We start from the raw sequence: 16,579 nt of genomic DNA on the forward strand, positions 1-16,579 counted from the left end.
TTTGCAGCAAGCTTCAAGGCACTATTAACTAATTTTGGAAATGAATGCAGAACAATGGATGTCTGAAATGGTAAGAAAACTGCATCTAAAAGTCCAAAATCTACTGTATGCACTCAAAAACGGTCATGATTTGCCATTAAGGAGCTCAAACCTGGTTGCTGCTTGCACCACTTTCTGTAGGAAAACAGTACAACTATGGTAGCATTGAGTGAATAGACACTCAACATTAAAAAAGGAAATTATTAGGAATGTATCAAGCCAATAGTGGACAACTGAGAAAAGGAATAAAACAATAAAATCTAAAATTTTAAGTGGTGCTGGCTGATTAATTCAATATTTCTCATTTATGTTACTGGACAAAAAACATCCAGGCCCTGATGGCAACCAAGAGGCATCATTTCTTCAACAAGGTGTGAACATGATAATGCAATCTATATATCTATATATCTATATCTATATATCTATATATATCTATATATAGATATATCTATATATCTATATATATACATATAAAAACCTCCAATAAATACTACCTGTGTGAAGTTTATATTCAAAGCTGGGGTGGACAAAAAAATAAATAAAATAAAAATTTTTTTAAAAATCACTGGAATTAAATGTAATCCAACACAACAGCAGAAACTAAAACAGAAAATCCTTAATTTTAGTAACTTCTACATAGGTGACTTTACAGGGAGTTTGTTGCAGTTTCCAGCATCGTTGGAGGTCACCTAATGTTTAAAAAAAACCCCTCTTTAATAAACTAAATTAATGAAAAAAACCCGGATGACTCAGTGTTACAGTTTCATGGGGGATATCCTGTATTGTGTTGGATTGCATTATACTGATAATGCGTTCATTTACTGAAGACTCCCTGTTTGTTGCTATGCTGCTTTGTGTAAACAGAAGTCCTAAAAACAGACTTTATTGTAGATTTAGTGCTGAAAGTGGAGACTCCTCTACACAGTGGAACTATTCTGCAGCCTTTGTCTTAATGTGAAGGTTTTGATTTCTTAGTAAGGTCAGCTCTAGACTCCCATTTCAATATTTTTAACGTTTTAAATTTTTTTTTCTTGCTTTTGAGCTATTTATTTGACACTGTTTCTAAAGTTTGGGAGTAAATGGGACTCCTTTTAGTGTTTCCTTCTCTTCCGGCTCACCACAAGGGGACATCCTCTCTCGATTGATGTTTCTGTGTAGCAGTGGTGCGGGAGGGCTTCTGTCATATCCAACCAAAAATCTCTTCTCAAAACAGACTCATCAGTGTAGTGTTAATCCAGATAAATCTGTTGGATTCATCGCTCACTCTCTGTCTCGACACTTCTTATGAGCATGTTTTCACAACTGTGAGCATGTGCATTTAAAAAAAAAAAAATCACAGGTTACTGTCTGCTCAGAGGTAGGAGCATTGCATGTTATGTGTGTAAGCAAGGGAGGATGTGAATAGCCTTAGTGTTAAAAATCTTTAGTGTTGATGTGACTGTTAACAATCAAATTTTTCTTGACTTGACTCTGTTATTCTTAAATGTTTGCTGCAAACCATTCCCACGTGGAGATACAAAAAAAAAAAAATCGGAACTAGATCGGCGCTGCAATGCATGCATCATCAGAGGTCAAAGACTAAAAAGAAAGGAGTGTAATAAAAATATGAATGCTCCGTCATGCATTTCTGTAAAAGCAGGCCCAAAAAGAGGAAAATACCAGCAGCTTACCACCTTCTGTGAGAGTCAGGTTTTAGTGTTAGGTATCCATCACACAACAGTAGCATATTCTTTCAGTAATGTGGGTCGGTACCACTTTTGAAGCCAAAAATCCTCCAGAATTCTCAGTCACGTTACGAAAATTGGATGTCAAACCACATTTGACCAGAGGCTGTTTGTGTCTATAGCCAGGTGAGCAGGCTGTCTCTGTCCATGTGCGGCCCAGAGAGAACGGTGTCCATGTCCATCAGAATGTCTGAACTCAGACCCTCGGGGATACAGGGCATTAGCTCCTCGCCCTCAGACATGGGGAGCACAGGCAGCGACTCCTGCAAGGTCATCGAGGGCGGCTCGACGGAGTCACCTAAAGGAGTCAGACGAGCAGAACAATGTTGCTTTTAATACACAAAAGGAGAAGGACTGTATCTTTAATACAGCTGAACCTGGACCAGTATTGTTTGTGTGCACCGTTACTTTATGAACATTGTACGTACAAATAATACAAAATTAAATATTCATTCAATATACATCACACTCTGGCTTAAGATGAAAAAATAAACTAAATATATAAATTACCTGTGTCCATGTGATCCACAGAGCTCAACATGTGGTCCGACGTGCGGGGAAGGCTGCTGACGCTCAGACCGCTGTCGGTGCTCTCATTGCGAGAGTGAGCGCTGCGCGAAATAATACACAAACATTTCTTAATATCTGATCAACATCAACCTGCGCACACAACAGCTAATTATAATAGATGGTTTTCCTATGTGAAAATATAGGTAATTATTTGGGTAATATTCTTAAAGGGTCCGTTCTTTATATCACTGTTAATGGGTTATGAATATTTTTTCCACTCTAATGACCACACTGCTCTGATCATTGAAACTACCACTGAAGGAGATCAATGACCCATGACTACAAACATGAACTCACCCGTTAAGTGTAGGTTCGTGGTTCGAGGCTCTGATCCTGACATCCAGAGACGGAACAAGTGTCTGTGCGCTCCTGTCATGGTCCATCACACCGGGCATCTGGTTCCTTACTCCTGCCTCCTGAAAACACAGACACACACACCTGCATGTAAAACCTTTAATGAATGTGGAGCATAATACAAGCAGATAGCAAAGGGAATATCTCAGCTTGTGCAGGTAACAATGTGATTTAAAATAAAATGGAAATAGTTTTGGCTGGTGTGTCCAAGTATTACTTTATGTGACCTCTGACCTGTGGTGTGATTTGCTGAGGGATGCCTTGCTTGCATCTAAGCCTTTCCTTTTCCTGCCTTTGTTGCATTGCCAGGCTGAGGATGCTGGGGTTCATCTTCTGGGCTACAACATAAGATTGATAGAAAAACACATTTTATGAGGTTAAAACATTTCAGCAATTACTTATGAGGAAAACTTTTCAAAACTTTGCGATCTTTCTTTTTTATTTGTTGCCAAACAGCAACTTGTGATGGTGGATATTGGAACAAAATGCTTCTCATTGACAAACAAGAATTGTCAATTCAGGAGACACAAGTTTGATAGTGTGCTACCTAGACGCGGGTCGACCCATGACGTGGTTTTATTTATGTGATCGATGTAGTACACCTCTCCATCTGCAGTCACAGCCTGCTCCCAGCCTTCAGGCAGTGGACCTGAACAGCAGTGAAAGTACACAGTGAGAAGGCAAATGGTAGATGGAGTGCGGAGAGAAAAAAGTAGAATCCGGCCCACTTTCTTTCATGTCTGTGTAGCTTCTAGTTTTTAGAGATTTTATGAACAAAAGTGAAGGTTAGTTACAGTATTTCCTGTGGAGTAAAAATGTACTAACCTGCCTGAATGCAGTGGGTTTAAAACACTGTTTATATAAGTATATAAGTAAGTAAGTATGTAGTACTGCCGATGCACAGAGGGCTCCGTATACAGAGGGATTCATAAAATGTTATTCTGAAAGAGTGTGTTAAGCCAATTTACAATATAAAAATTTAAAAGCAACACGTCTTTACAGAAACTCTGTCCCCACTGTTCTGGATAATCCACAGAAGACATTGTGGAAGGTTTTCATTGGGACTATTTCCTGAGATGAAAGTAGTTCCAATGAAAATACATTATTGCTTGTTTCTATTTGAAAGTATATTAACTGACTCGAAGGGGAAATACGCTGACAAGTTGTTATGGCAGATTAGCATTGTCATTCATTTGGAGTTGTGCTTTTGGCCACCTGGCGAATGATAGGCCAATATTCACCCTCTTTTAACTGGGCTTTGGTCTCCACCAACTCCGGGCAAAAATATGTGTCTCTTTGGTTGCTAAAAGCAGCATTGTTGTCCATCAGCTAGTTGCTAACTTTGTCCCTTTGGACTTGAGCAGATGCTAAATGGAGTTTTAGAACTTTTTTTTGCTGAAAACAGCTGAGAGAGTGAATCTAAAAGCACAAAGTTAAATCCAAAAAAATACAACAACAAAAAAAACTGAGCAGAACTCACTATAAAGTTCCATACATTTCAAGGGAACTTAAGAATTGGATAAAAAACCTTCATCATCACTAATACCTCATAGTCCTGTGATCCATAAAACAATAATCAGGTGTCAATATGCACACTGAAACAGTTACTGTTGCTGTAATAATTCATAATGGACATAACATGTTCCCTTCCTGCATCCAATGTTCTTACTTCAGAAGTCACAGTCAATTGAAGTGGATATTTTCCAAAATTACAGTCTTCAAAATATCCTCTCTGTTTCTCTGTTGAGCTGCATTGAAGGGAAAGTGGCACAGAAGAACTTGTTCTTAAAATTTTTTGCGTAACTTAATGTAACTTTGGAATCCACTTGTCTCGTTCGGATGGCTGAATCCTCGAGTAGCTTTTGAATAACTTTTTGCAAAAAATAAAGACTGGATTTTGTTCCTATTACTTGGAAAACAAGTAATAGAAAGCAAAAAGTGTTTCAGGGTTCATTTAGGCACCTAAAAATTGTTTAAAGACAAACCTGAAAAATTGTGAACCTATCCTTATTAGACACTGACAATCTGGTTGCATCATTACACACCCTGCTCCAAGTCTGGCCGGAGAACTTTGTTCCGTTTCGACCCCCATCACTGTCTCCCCACATTTTCTACAGATTTGTTTTATTAGAAACAAGCAGTGGAGATAGACTGGACATGTGGGGAAATAGAACAGGGGTCTGGCCGGCCAGGAATTGAAACGGGGTAGGGAAACCACAATAATTGTAATTTGGCTGAACCCACCCTTTAAGATTTCAATTTACTCAAAGACAAACTGGTTCTACAAGCTTTAATACCTGCATTTATGTTAAAAAAAAAAAAAAACCTGATTTGCCATCAGTGTGACGGCATTAAAGTTCAAGCTTTAGTCAGTGAGTGTGTTAATTCCCAAAGTAACCAGAGCATTGGATGTAGACACCAAAAGGTAATCCCGAAGAACACACACCCAGCAAAGACCCGATCCGCTGGAGATGGAGTTGAACTATGAAAAGCAGGTCCGCGCTTCAAAGAGAAACTGGGCGGCAAGATGGGTCAGAAAATAGAAAGCAGAGAGATACCTGTCTCTGGATTGATGCTTTGTGGTTGCGTAGTGGGAGCTGGGTTGCTGAGGGAGTGGGCGTGGACCGGAGGGCCAGAGATAGGATGCTGAGCTGCAGCCGCCTGAAGTTGTGAAAGACGAGGGTCGTGCCAAGTGGTTGTCTTATCCAGGTGACTGAAAACACACAACAAGTCTAAACGCATCTGTGTCTATTAAACCAATGTAACCTTGGTAGATAAGGGGCACAAGGCGCGCTTTAGGTTCGGACCTGCTTTACCTGTACTACCGGATGCGCATGTACATCGACACTCACTCAAATGTCGCTGCCTGTGCTGATGTAACCTTTCTCCTTGACAGGAGTGTGAGCTGTCAGGCCATGTGCTCTCAGGAAGCTGAAACCACACAGGCTGCAGAACTAGTTGGAAGACTTTCTGTTTGCAGGCAATTCATTAGTTTGATCCCTGGTTACATCTGCACTGCTGCATGGCTCTCTTCAATGTCTCCCTTTAATTTGAATTATACAGCAAAATAATTGGGAGGGATATAGTATTTAGTGTTTCCTATAACAGGACAGAAATTTACAAAAGTCTAAAAATTAGGTCAACGATGGATAATAATTTAGATTATTTACTTAATCTTTTAAATCATTTATCATGGAAAACCTTTGCAGGTTCATGCTTCTAAAATGTGAGGATGTGTAGAATTTCAGTTTTACATGATTGAAAATTAAATAATCTGAATGTCACTTTGAGCTGTGGGAATTGTACACATTTCTGAGTAAAATAACAGATGATTAAAACCATCAGCTACAGCACCAGATGTTCGAACCAGACGAAGCTGACTCTGGGACTCTGTACACAGAAATACTTCAAGTAACCCGCGGAGCGACCGATCAAACAGTGATAAACTGGAGGACGACCTTACTTGAGGAAGTAACGCTGGCCAGTAGGCGTTTTGGCCATTTCCCAACCGTGGGGGAGTGGCACGTCGTCAGGTATGATTGGCGTTGCTGCTACATCTGCTGCTTGAGTGGAGAGGGAGTTGACTGGGAGGGAGGCAGGGGAGGAATGGGCGCGGACGTGATGAGGAGTGAGGGAGCCGCACACACCTCCATCCGAACTGGCCTGACGAGCAAACAAGCAGGGTTAGCAACTCTGCAGGGAAACCACAAACGGAAATCAGAGACATAAACTGGCAGGACGGAAAGGTTTGGAAGGAGCCCAGGAGAAAAGACAAACGTTTGGAGGAGGAATTGAAAAACTGGTCACTCTCGGAGTTAGAGGATTTCCTTTTACGGAAGAATTGATTAACACAGCCGATACGTTGGGGTTTCTGTCCATAGATGCTGGTGCTGATCAAGTCTGACACTTTTCTGGTATTAAGATTCTAATGTTTGAGCCACAATTACAAATTTGAGAGATAGTTCAATAGGTCCATTTGATACTCGTAAAGTAAATAAACATTTAATGTGAAATTTAAGTGTATGTCATCTATGCCTCAAATTTGTTTAGTAAAATCTAATTCTATCCATAAATCATAAATATAGTGTCTGAATTGTGAGCAGGGCTGAATAGAGGAGATGGACAAAATATTTGAAATGGCTGAATATACTATAACTTGGTAAACCTTAAAAAGTGCATTACCCACATGGCTAACTTGTAATATGTTCAAGTGAATATCTGATGAATTCTTTCATTCAGAGTTGTTAAAGGCCTCCTTGTGATCTCATCATTTTTGAGATTTTCCTACAACTCTCCCACATTATTTCGCAATACAGGCGGTGAATACAATGTAGAGAAGCAGCTACATGAGTGCCACACAAAACGCCTGATAACTGCAAATTTTACAGTTAAAATTTTGAGGCCGTCAGACTTTATGGGTAGTGGCTGCTTGAGCAGCAAGTGTAAGAGTTAGACACCGCAAAATGTGGCCAGAATAAAAAGTCTTAGCGATAAAATGCAGATAGCCTAAAACAGAAAAATGATATCAGCAAAGAGGAGCAGTAGTCAAAAGTAGGCTTGCATCAGCTAAAGAATGACCACTGCATCAGAGGTCTCAACATAATATTGGAACTGAGGGACACTCAGTGATCAGAAAAATATAAAACAATCCAGTAAAGCCGCCATGCTACTACTATCTTTGTGAAGTGGTCACTGAGGACAGACTATTATTTCATGTATAAATTGGTAGTTTTGTCTATGAAATATCAGTGAACAATGGCCATCGCAACTTATTGGTTCGTCTCATTAACAGTTCAAATCCCAAGGATGTTCAATCTTATAAATCAGAGAAAAGGTGCAAAACACCATATTTCTGCACAATAAATGACTCAAACAATGAATCGATTATCAAGTATAAAACTACAAGTATTAGTCAATTAATTGATTAGTCCTCCAAAAGAAAATTCATATATTTTGATAATCAAATAATCATTTGAATTATTTCTCTGGTTACAGCCTCTAAAATGTGAGGATTTTGTTTGGTTATTGTCATAGAAAATTAAATATTGTTGAGTTTTGGACATGAACCACATTTGAAGACATCACCTGTACTTTCAGTCTAAATCAAAATGTAACTTTATTCTCCGTGTTGATTGATGCACTCCTTGTTTTATGACTTCACTGCACTCAATATTTCTAATTTATGCAAATACACCAAATAGGTCTATTTTTCGAATAACACATTTCCTTAGGCTATATTGGCAGTTCAGCACCATTAACTACTGGCGAACTTCAGGTATTGGATTATCGTTCTGGTCACTATAATGCAGGGGGACAGTACAGCTGCAGTTTGTCATGAATGTATGGACACATCAGGGACTGTTGTCAGTACTTGTCTGGAGTGTCCCCGGGGATCCGGCTGCCTGAAGAAGGAGTCCGGCAGCTTCCTCATCCTCATGGGCAAGGAGGGTGGCTGCCTGGCCGCCTTGGTGGGGTTCATCACCGCGCTGAAGAGGGCCTCCAGCTCCGTCTGCGAGTCCCCGCGGACGTGCACGATCTGCTGCCCGGCCGGAGGCGCGCCGCGGTGCGCGTCCATGTCGCCAAAGTTTGGTGTCGAAAGAAATCTGTCGAAAAGTTTCGATCATGTCAAGAAAGCGAGAATAAACGTCGGAGCCGTTCAGACTAGAGATGCGTCTGTGTGCTGGCGTTATGATCGGATTTGTTTACACTTCTCTCTCCCCCCTCCTCCCCTCACCCCACCACCCCATTTGAACGTTTGTGCCGTTGAGTCTGCGTCCAGCTCTAACATCTCCAAAGTCTATCAGCCCAGAAAACAACATCAATCACTGAGCAAAGAAGTCGAAGGAGTGCAACTTAAAGCAGGGATCGCTAATTAAAACTCAATCTCTGTGGTACAACATGCCTCCCACATACCTTCAAGCAGCCAGACCCCCTCCCACCCCCCCACTCTCTGTATTCCTGCAGGGGAAAAAAATAAGTCGGAGAAATCACAGCCGAGAAAAACACCCACCGATTTCAGATACAAACGTTGAACTAAAAGCCTCCAGAGGTGAAAACACACACAGCGATATGAAACTACTTGGAGAAAAATGATTTCAGCCAGACCTCCAAACTTTTTTTTCACATCCAGCGTTCAGTCCAGATTCATGTGATAGTGCGGAGGGGCGGGGTTGCAGGGTTTAAAGCTGCCGCAGTTGCAGGCGAAATATTTCACTCTGAGGACAGACATTTAAACCATCAATACAGCACTTAGAAATCAGTTTCATTTACAGCCCCATTTGTATTCAATGAGACATTTTCAGCCCCGAGAACTGTGGGAAATAAGTGATATAACAGATTTCCAGGCGGCTATCTCTAATTCCCCTCGTGCAGTTTCCAGTTTGTGCGGTTTTCTGCCGCTGAAGGGAAGAAAAAGACCCAGAGGGCCAAAGTGTGAGCAGACCTGACAGGAGACAACCACAGAGGATGTATAGCTGAGGGGACAGGGAGCCTGATCTGTTGTGCTGGAGTCGATTTTTTTGACTCTGGGCCTGGGTCTGGTCTGAGGTTTTTAGGGGGGTTGGGGAGGGGAAATTGGGAAGTTGCACTGAGAAAACATCCGCCCCTGATGAGGCCAACCCTGCCGGAGCCTGTTTGTCCCGTGCAGGCACAAGCCGCAGTGTCCTGCCCTCTGGTGGAAAACATGCAGACAGGCAGCTGAAGCTCAGCTGGCCAACAGATTGAATTCAAGAAAAAATGTCTGGCTGGACTGGAGCTATTATATACAGTGCAGCCAATAACGCAGTTATTTACTTATTATATTCCAACAAAGTTAACAGGCTATAGAGGACATGGGGAATCTTACAAATGGGCACACAAATAATTACTAGATGTTCAGACAACAAAGTGACTACCTCGCAAAGATAAGTAATCTATTAATCTCAAAAATGGGTTAAATTGGTCCTTTTAAAAACTACAAACCCAGAAAACTTCATTTTAACCTCTATAGTAGAGGTCACAAAGTTTTTAGATACCAAATATGATTAAAAAAAGATTAATTCCTAGATGAATTCAATATTTCCAATGATTGGACAGCAAACCCATAAAAACACGCAGTTTTGGGTTTAAATATTTCACTCAGTGTTGGCGTCAATGCATAGCTGATGTGGAATTAGATAATCTATTAAAGACCCTGGACATGTATTTTCTCAGTCACTTAGTTTTACTATGAATGATGAGAGGCCACAGACATAATTTTCTGCCAGTTTGAACAGTTTTGGTTATTTAACATTTGGGAAAGATGATACATTTAAATCTAATGACAGCTGATTTCTTCACTGTCAACCAAATCCAACCAACCAGATGACGTTTCCTGATGAAGAAGACTAGTGAGCGTTTGAGTGTTCAGCTCCAGATAAATATTCCATAAAGTGTTTTTTTTCTTTGATTGTTGCATTTTTAGTCTGTATTCAGAGACACTTAAAACTTGAAGCCAATGTTTTAGTGACTTTAACTCAAGGGGAAATTGAATGTTAAGAGGTTCAAAGAGGGATTGTTTTTGTGTGATTTATATTTTACTTTAACTATTAAGTCATTATTTTTTGCAGTGATTTCCCTCAAGGATATTTTGTTTTCCCTTTTATCTTGTTTTAACCAACACAAAAAGGATAGCCCCACCTGGTGCCACATAGACTGATAGAGTTCTCTGAGTACTTCCTACTGTTTCTGTGTCCATGACAGAGTTGCATAAGTCGAGGGTGAAGAAAAGGTCAGCAGACACTTTTCAGCTGCTCCACTCGCTCTGAAGCCGTCAGTCTCAGTGACGATAATCCTGTGTGAGACGGCATGTGTCCGCTGAGATCAGGTCCTTCAGTCCCTTCACCACCTTATACCAAACAACAAAACCACACATTTTATAACACACTTTCATACAGCACCATGATATGTATTATTACGGAAGCATGATGTACTCAGTATTTTGGGTACTTATTATATTTCTCTTCACAGTTGCCCCCGAAGGCCTTCATTTGTGTACAATAGGATCTTTTATTAATATATTGTTTTTTGTTTTGATAAGTATAACGCATGAGTTTGTCTGTGAGGCTTTTTCATTGTTGGTAAATTTGTAATACCCAGAGTTTACATATATCTTGCACCATGAGACATGTTTTTTTTCACCAGTTTAGTCAGTGTCAATGTTGCACAGCTGTTTGTACCCCTATTCATGAAGATGAAGTAAATGTCAGCTACAGGTATGTTTTACTACATATCACATGAAGATTTATTTATTTAATATATATGAAGAACTCAGATCCGCCAAGGCAGCAGACGAGAGGTCAACAGAGCTATATATGTAATGTAATACACAACACTGGCCTTTAGATGGCAGTGTGCCACTTAATACCTGTAACATAGTTTGTTTTTCATTACTCTCATAATCAGCATGGCACAAAAAAGGGAGGAAAAAAAACATGTGGAGGCAGTGTGATTGTCTCTGGTCTTTTCTCTGCCTCTTTAAATATTTGTTCTTTTGCTGTTTTTGTGAATACAATCATCACAACACTGTTTTCAATCATTGCCCTTTCACTGTCAAATCAGAGGGCATAACCACATCAGTGACGTGCAGGAGATTTATCAGTGGCCTTTTCACACCATAAACAAAGCCGTTCAAATGAAAAACTGGTCTCTTTTATTTAGACAAATCATATCACATTGTTATATTCATCCTTCTTTGGGAATTTAGGATTGTGGGAACATAGATACGCTCTCAGTCTTTCTATTGAGCTAAACAAAGCTGTCTTCTTGCTATAGCTTCATATTTAGTGTGCAGACATAAGAGGGGTATAAATGCTTAACTCTTCCTCTTAACTATCAAACGGTTTCAATCTATTGATAATTGTTTTGATAAACCACACAGTCTTGCCTGAATATTTACATGTCATTCACATGCATAGGGTGTTTTACAAGGAGCATGTAACACAGGACAGATGTGGGGGCCCCGAGGCTGCGGCACCAGGCTTTTCACATTCCTCTCACTGACCACGGCTGTAAACTCTTACAGGTTGAGAACACCAGCAAATCTTTTCTTTGGCACTCACAGCAAAGTTTTCCAAGGAAGCGACAGGCTGGCCGGCTCCAGCTGGACCCTGAGTGGAATGCGCTGTTGCTTTCCATTGCTTTTCACTTTCCTCACTGCTTAAATGCCCAGTTAAATGGAGTAATTAGTCTGACCCTTTGGGAGGCTGTTTTCAGATGTATGAGTCAGTAGTAAGAGAGAGAGGAGAGGAGAGGAGAGGGGAGTAACGAGGGTGAAATATGAGCAGAAGAAGCAGAGACACCCTGCTGTCACTGTACCCTACCTTCAGCTGCTGCTCCCACGCAAAGACACAAGCAGAGAGAAAGTGTTCCTGCATTCAAACAAGCTGCCCACTTCCCTTTCCACATCTGTTTCTCATGCTGATGGCAGGATATAAGCTGTAAAACAACAATGCCTGCTAATAGATACAGTAAAGGAGAAGGTAATGACTCTTCACCACAAATCAAGAATCAGCACATTCTGCTACTTGTCAGAAACATGTCCACACTTTTATCAACAAAATTGACCTCCTCTGAGAGAAAATCTTGTCATGGGAATTTACAAGAAAAAAGTGGGAGTGACAGATGGAGGTGGATAAAAGGAAGCAGTCAGAGAAGAGGTTAGGAGTAAGTGAAGTTTGACAATCCGAAGGTAGACTCCGATGCAGAGAAGAAGGGTGGACATGTGAGGGAAAAGAGCCGACTTTGTGGAAAAATAAGCTTAAATGAAGGAGTGTCTGCTGGTGGATCAAGTTCAGCACCTTCACTCCTGGAGGAAATAATCAGAGTCAAACAAGAGTGATATGATGTGGACAACAACTGTCCTCCTGCTGCTTCTGCCTCATCTGCTTTCCTCCGCAGTATGTATCATATATTCATGCTTTTGTTTATGTCTTGTCACTCAAACTTCTGTCAGGAACTATAGCAGGCAGTTACAAGGGAGAACAATTTGAACAGGTTAGTTGTCAGGGAGAAAATGTGTAAAAAATATGTTAATGCGGCAAAAAGATAAAACTGCAAGTTTTTATTTATGTTGCAAGAGACTTTAAATTGCTACAAGAGATACAAATGTAACCATTTTTCTATTTTAAAAGATGGATTCAACATATTAACAAAAACAGTTGTGGTGTGTGTGACTGTCTGTGAAAGAGGAAATAATTAGCCTTATAGCCTTATATAACTGCTATCACTGATGTAATAATGATTAAATAGCATTGTTGTTGTAGTTTGTTTGAGATGGGGCTAATTTGAATTATTTATTAATGTTGGGCTATTTGATTTGATCAAACATACGTTTTATAAAGACATTTGAGTCCCCAAACCTTTTTTGAATATAAGAATATTTCAACCTGTTTTTGATCTGGAAAGAATTTAGGAAATAGACGCACACGGAATATTAAAATGATTCAATCTGTAATTTTCTACTGGAGTCAGACATCCCAGGCTAGTTACACATAACGCCTGATACAACTGCAGGCTGACATCTGCAGGTTTAACTCTTTCTCACTGTAGTTCTCTCCTTTGATTGCTAGGAAAAAGGAAACAGTGATGATTTTAATCAATCAGAAATAGTCAATGAGGACTTCTCTGACCCTCCCGTCAAAGGCCAGAAACCTATCGGAGGGGTCAAAGGTCGGGACACATGCTCCATTCCGTGTGACATCACTGTCAAGCTGCTACGAGATGAGAAACACTCCATCTGTGGTAAAGTCTTTTCTCTTTCCTCGTGTCGTCGTTAGCTCCATCGTCATCGTATGTTGTTCAGTGTGTGTGTTCGTGTGTGTGTGTGTTTGTGTTTAGGCCAGTTACAACAGTCTCTGTTGGCGTTTGGACGCAGCACCCGGAAGCTGATGAGGGACGTGATGGAGGAGCAGCAGAGCGCTCTGGACATCCTCAGCAGACAGGTAAACAAAAGAGTCTGTTTTTCCTTTAGCAGAAACAGAGTCTAAGCATCTGATTGGCCGGCTGTATGTACAGTAGTGTCCCATTTTCAGGTCACAGAGTTGATGTCCAAAGTGCAGACGCTCAGCTCTGAGGTTCAGAGAAGCAACACTGAGATGTACTCCATAAAACCTGTGCAGTCTCACGGTAACTAACACACAAACACGTACATGAAATTACTGCTAATGAGGAGTACTACAGTTATCGTTAATATATATCACTACAAAAGCCTGCATTACCATCAAGGACCATGGAGTTTGAAATAATTAATTGCCAACCAGGAAGAGAGGGTTTAACAAAAGCACTACCAAGTTAAATTAATGGAAGTGTAGGCTTGACTCATGAAGGATTAGGGAGATTTTAAAAGCTGCTGCATCATTTGGTGCTTTATTTATAAAGGGGTGCTCACTATTTAACCGCCATAAAGCAGTTACAACTATTTAAAGAAAGAATGATCCAAATCAAAGCAGCAATGGCTGAAATATAAAAGACTTTCAGACCCCTGTATGGGCCAAAATATATAACCACTGGATTGTACAATTCCTATAATGCAAGTCCTCATAGTCACTTTGTTTGACCTTCCTTACTTGTTCAATGACCATATCTTTCAAAGTTCAGAGCCCCTTTTCAGGCTCTCTGTTAAAAGGTTTTAGTCTCCAAACCCAGACTACTATAATCACAGTCATTTTCTTCAACTAAGTTCTGATTTCATTGGTTGAGTGTGAGTCTTTGTGGTGAATAAATTGATCCCAATGTGTGACATCGGTGGATTGTCCCTTTAAAGTCTGTAGTCAACATAAAACTCAAAACCCTATGGAAGTGCAATACTAAATTGTCACCCGTCTTTATCACCTAAATATTTACCTTTTCATGCAAACATGAGAAGACGAGGCATTTTTCTATACTATACTGTCCTAGGAAGCATTCAACAGAAGACATCTTAACTCGTGCATTTCCTTTGGTGTATCAGAAATCTTTAAAATCACCAAATTTGTATACACGGTGATTTTTTAATAAGCAAAGTGCATACTCCCTTTTGTAACTACTGACTATGAATCAAAACATTAATTTAACTTGATTATATTCTTGATAACAAAATAGTGTTTGTTTCCTCTAATTAGGTCGAGACTGCAGCGACATCAAGGACAATCTGATATCAGTCGTCCCAAAGATCCCCAGTGGTATTTACATAGTCCACCCAGAAAACACAGACTCTTCTTTTGAGGTACGCGTACATGATTCCTTCAGTCATTTACAGTTTGTCACTCACTCATCTTTGGTCCCTGCTAAAAGCAAAGTTTGTCCTGCAGGTCTTCTGTGAGATGGACTATATGGGAGGTGGATGGACGGTGATGCAGAGGAGGACTGATGGAATAACTGACTTCAAACGACCATGGGTTGATTATGTTGATGGCTTTGGTCACCTTGCAGGTTGTGCATTATAGTACAGATTCATTTTTCCTGCTGTAAGAATTGAGTTTCACTTTACACAGTTAGCCTTGCTAGCTCAGTGGAAAATCTCTCTTTTTATCTGTGTGTGTGTGTGTGTGTGTGTGTGTGTGTGTGTGTGTGTGTGTGTGTAGGAGAACACTGGTTGGGCCTGAAGAAGGTTTTTCATATATTAGACCAGAAAGATACTCGCTTCCAGCTTCACATCGCTTTAGTCTCCCATGATGACATCACCTCTTATGCATCATATGATGACTTCCGCCTTGACAATGAAACACAGTTCTTCAGTACACACCTGGGCAGATATGCAGGCAGTGCAGGTATCACTTAAGAAATCAAAACTTCGAAAAGATTCACCCTCAGACAAATTTTCTTCCCACACAGTGTAAAATTTAAATCAGGACGTACTCACTGCTTTTTATGAGTCACCTGCATGGCTGCGTGGATGTCTGTGTGTCTTCTGATGCAGGTGATGCATTTCGCGGCTACGACCAGGAGCAGAACCAGGACACAGCTCCGTTTAGCGCCTCAGACGTGGACAATGACGGCTGCAATCCTTCCTGCTCCATCGGAAACAGCACGGTGGAGAGCTGCAGCCTTCAGCACAACCACACAGGGTGGTGGTTCAACCAGTGCGGCCTGGCAAACCTCAACGGCTCTCCTGAAGACACAGAGCAGAACCAGGGGCAGAGGACACACATCCTGTGGGACACCTGGAGACAGAGCGGAGTTCCTTACACCATCAAATCTGTCACGATGAAGATCAGAAGGATTGCAACCAACAACTGACAGTTGCTAGAAAAGAGAGAAATGCATCATTGTACAACTGGAGGTTTTAATTAAACAAGATTAAAAAAAAAAAAAAAAAATGGAGTCTCATTTTCATGGTTTCACCTCACTGGAACCAATTACCTGTTCTGAAAATATTCCTTTAAGGTGACCATCCATCACTCCGTCCATCCATCCTCTACACCATCTGTATCAGAAACAGGGTCTCATGAGGACATATCTGAAATTAAAATAAAGTCTATTATAACCACACAACAGCACCAAAATCATCATGAAATGGAAAAAAATAAAACAAGATACCATTGCATAATAAACTAAGTTGCAAGACTGTTTTGGGGAGTTTATTTTTTTTACTTCTGTTTATCATTATCATTCATCTATTTGATTATGCATTTTAGTTTCACAACTATCATAAAAATTGCCTTTTAGTTTCAGTCAATCATTCTTCTACTTCTTCAAGAAGAGAGAATCAAAAATAACTTGAAAACAATGGGTGGCATTTTTTTTTTCCAGGTTTTCTTCGTCAAATGTTTTTAAATTTTAAATAGTAGCATCAATAATGGTTAATGAATCATTTACTAATGGTTTATTAATTGGTAAGTTATTTTTTAACTCTCAGTGAAGCCATTTAAACGGTCTATCCAGAAGATGAGGATATA

At 40.2% G+C, this 16,579-nt stretch overlaps 2 protein-coding genes across 2 annotated transcripts; one reads left to right on the forward strand and one right to left on the reverse strand.

Annotated features, from left to right (window-relative positions):
• Positions 1 to 757: 757 nt before the first annotated feature.
• On the reverse strand, positions 758 to 8,798 carry LOC138634685 (transcriptional coactivator YAP1-like). Its single transcript, XM_069721765.1, has 8 exons — positions 8,698 to 8,798; positions 8,059 to 8,290; positions 6,151 to 6,350; positions 5,246 to 5,400; positions 2,922 to 3,025; positions 2,631 to 2,749; positions 2,274 to 2,374; positions 758 to 2,061 (listed from the first exon to the last, which is right to left on the reverse strand). The coding sequence occupies exons 2-8, from the start codon at positions 8,260 to 8,262 to the stop codon at positions 1,880 to 1,882; spliced, it is 1,065 nt and encodes a 354-aa protein (XP_069577866.1). The 5' UTR covers positions 8,263 to 8,290; positions 8,698 to 8,798; the 3' UTR covers positions 758 to 1,879.
• A 3,580-nt stretch (positions 8,799 to 12,378) lies between these two features.
• angptl5 (angiopoietin-like 5) lies at positions 12,379 to 15,969 on the forward strand. The gene is made up of 8 exons (XM_069722664.1): positions 12,379 to 12,601; positions 13,274 to 13,445; positions 13,542 to 13,645; positions 13,736 to 13,829; positions 14,804 to 14,907; positions 14,993 to 15,113; positions 15,266 to 15,451; positions 15,601 to 15,969. Exons 1-8 carry the CDS (start codon positions 12,545 to 12,547, stop codon positions 15,918 to 15,920), a joined length of 1,158 nt encoding a protein of 385 aa, XP_069578765.1. The 5' UTR covers positions 12,379 to 12,544; the 3' UTR covers positions 15,921 to 15,969.
• The last annotated feature ends 610 nt before the right edge of the window (positions 15,970 to 16,579 follow it).

Source organism: Brachyistius frenatus, unplaced genomic scaffold (assembly GCF_029030835.1).
Source record: "Brachyistius frenatus isolate BFR_SWC_R1_liver_20210118 unplaced genomic scaffold, ASM2903083v1 Contig_5, whole genome shotgun sequence".
Taxonomy (NCBI): domain Eukaryota; kingdom Metazoa; phylum Chordata; class Actinopteri; family Embiotocidae; genus Brachyistius; species Brachyistius frenatus.

Coding starts and splice junctions, on each gene's coding strand:
- angptl5 (XM_069722664.1), top strand. CDS start 12,545: ATGATGTGGACAACAACTGTCCTCCTGCTGCTTCTGCCTCATCTGCTT. Junction 13,646..13,735: donor TGGACATCCTCAGCAGACAG/GTAAACAAAAGA, acceptor TCCCATTTTCAG/GTCACAGAGTTGATGTCCAA. Junction 14,908..14,992: donor ACACAGACTCTTCTTTTGAG/GTACGCGTACAT, acceptor TTTGTCCTGCAG/GTCTTCTGTGAGATGGACTA.
- LOC138634685 (XM_069721765.1), bottom strand. CDS start 8,262: ATGGACGCGCACCGCGGCGCGCCTCCGGCCGGGCAGCAGATCGTGCAC. Junction 5,401..6,150: donor GGCCAGCGTTACTTCCTCAA/GTAAGGTCGTCC, acceptor GTGTGTTTTCAG/TCACCTGGATAAGACAACCA. Junction 2,062..2,273: donor TGTGGATCACATGGACACAG/GTAATTTATATA, acceptor TGACTCCTTTAG/GTGACTCCGTCGAGCCGCCC.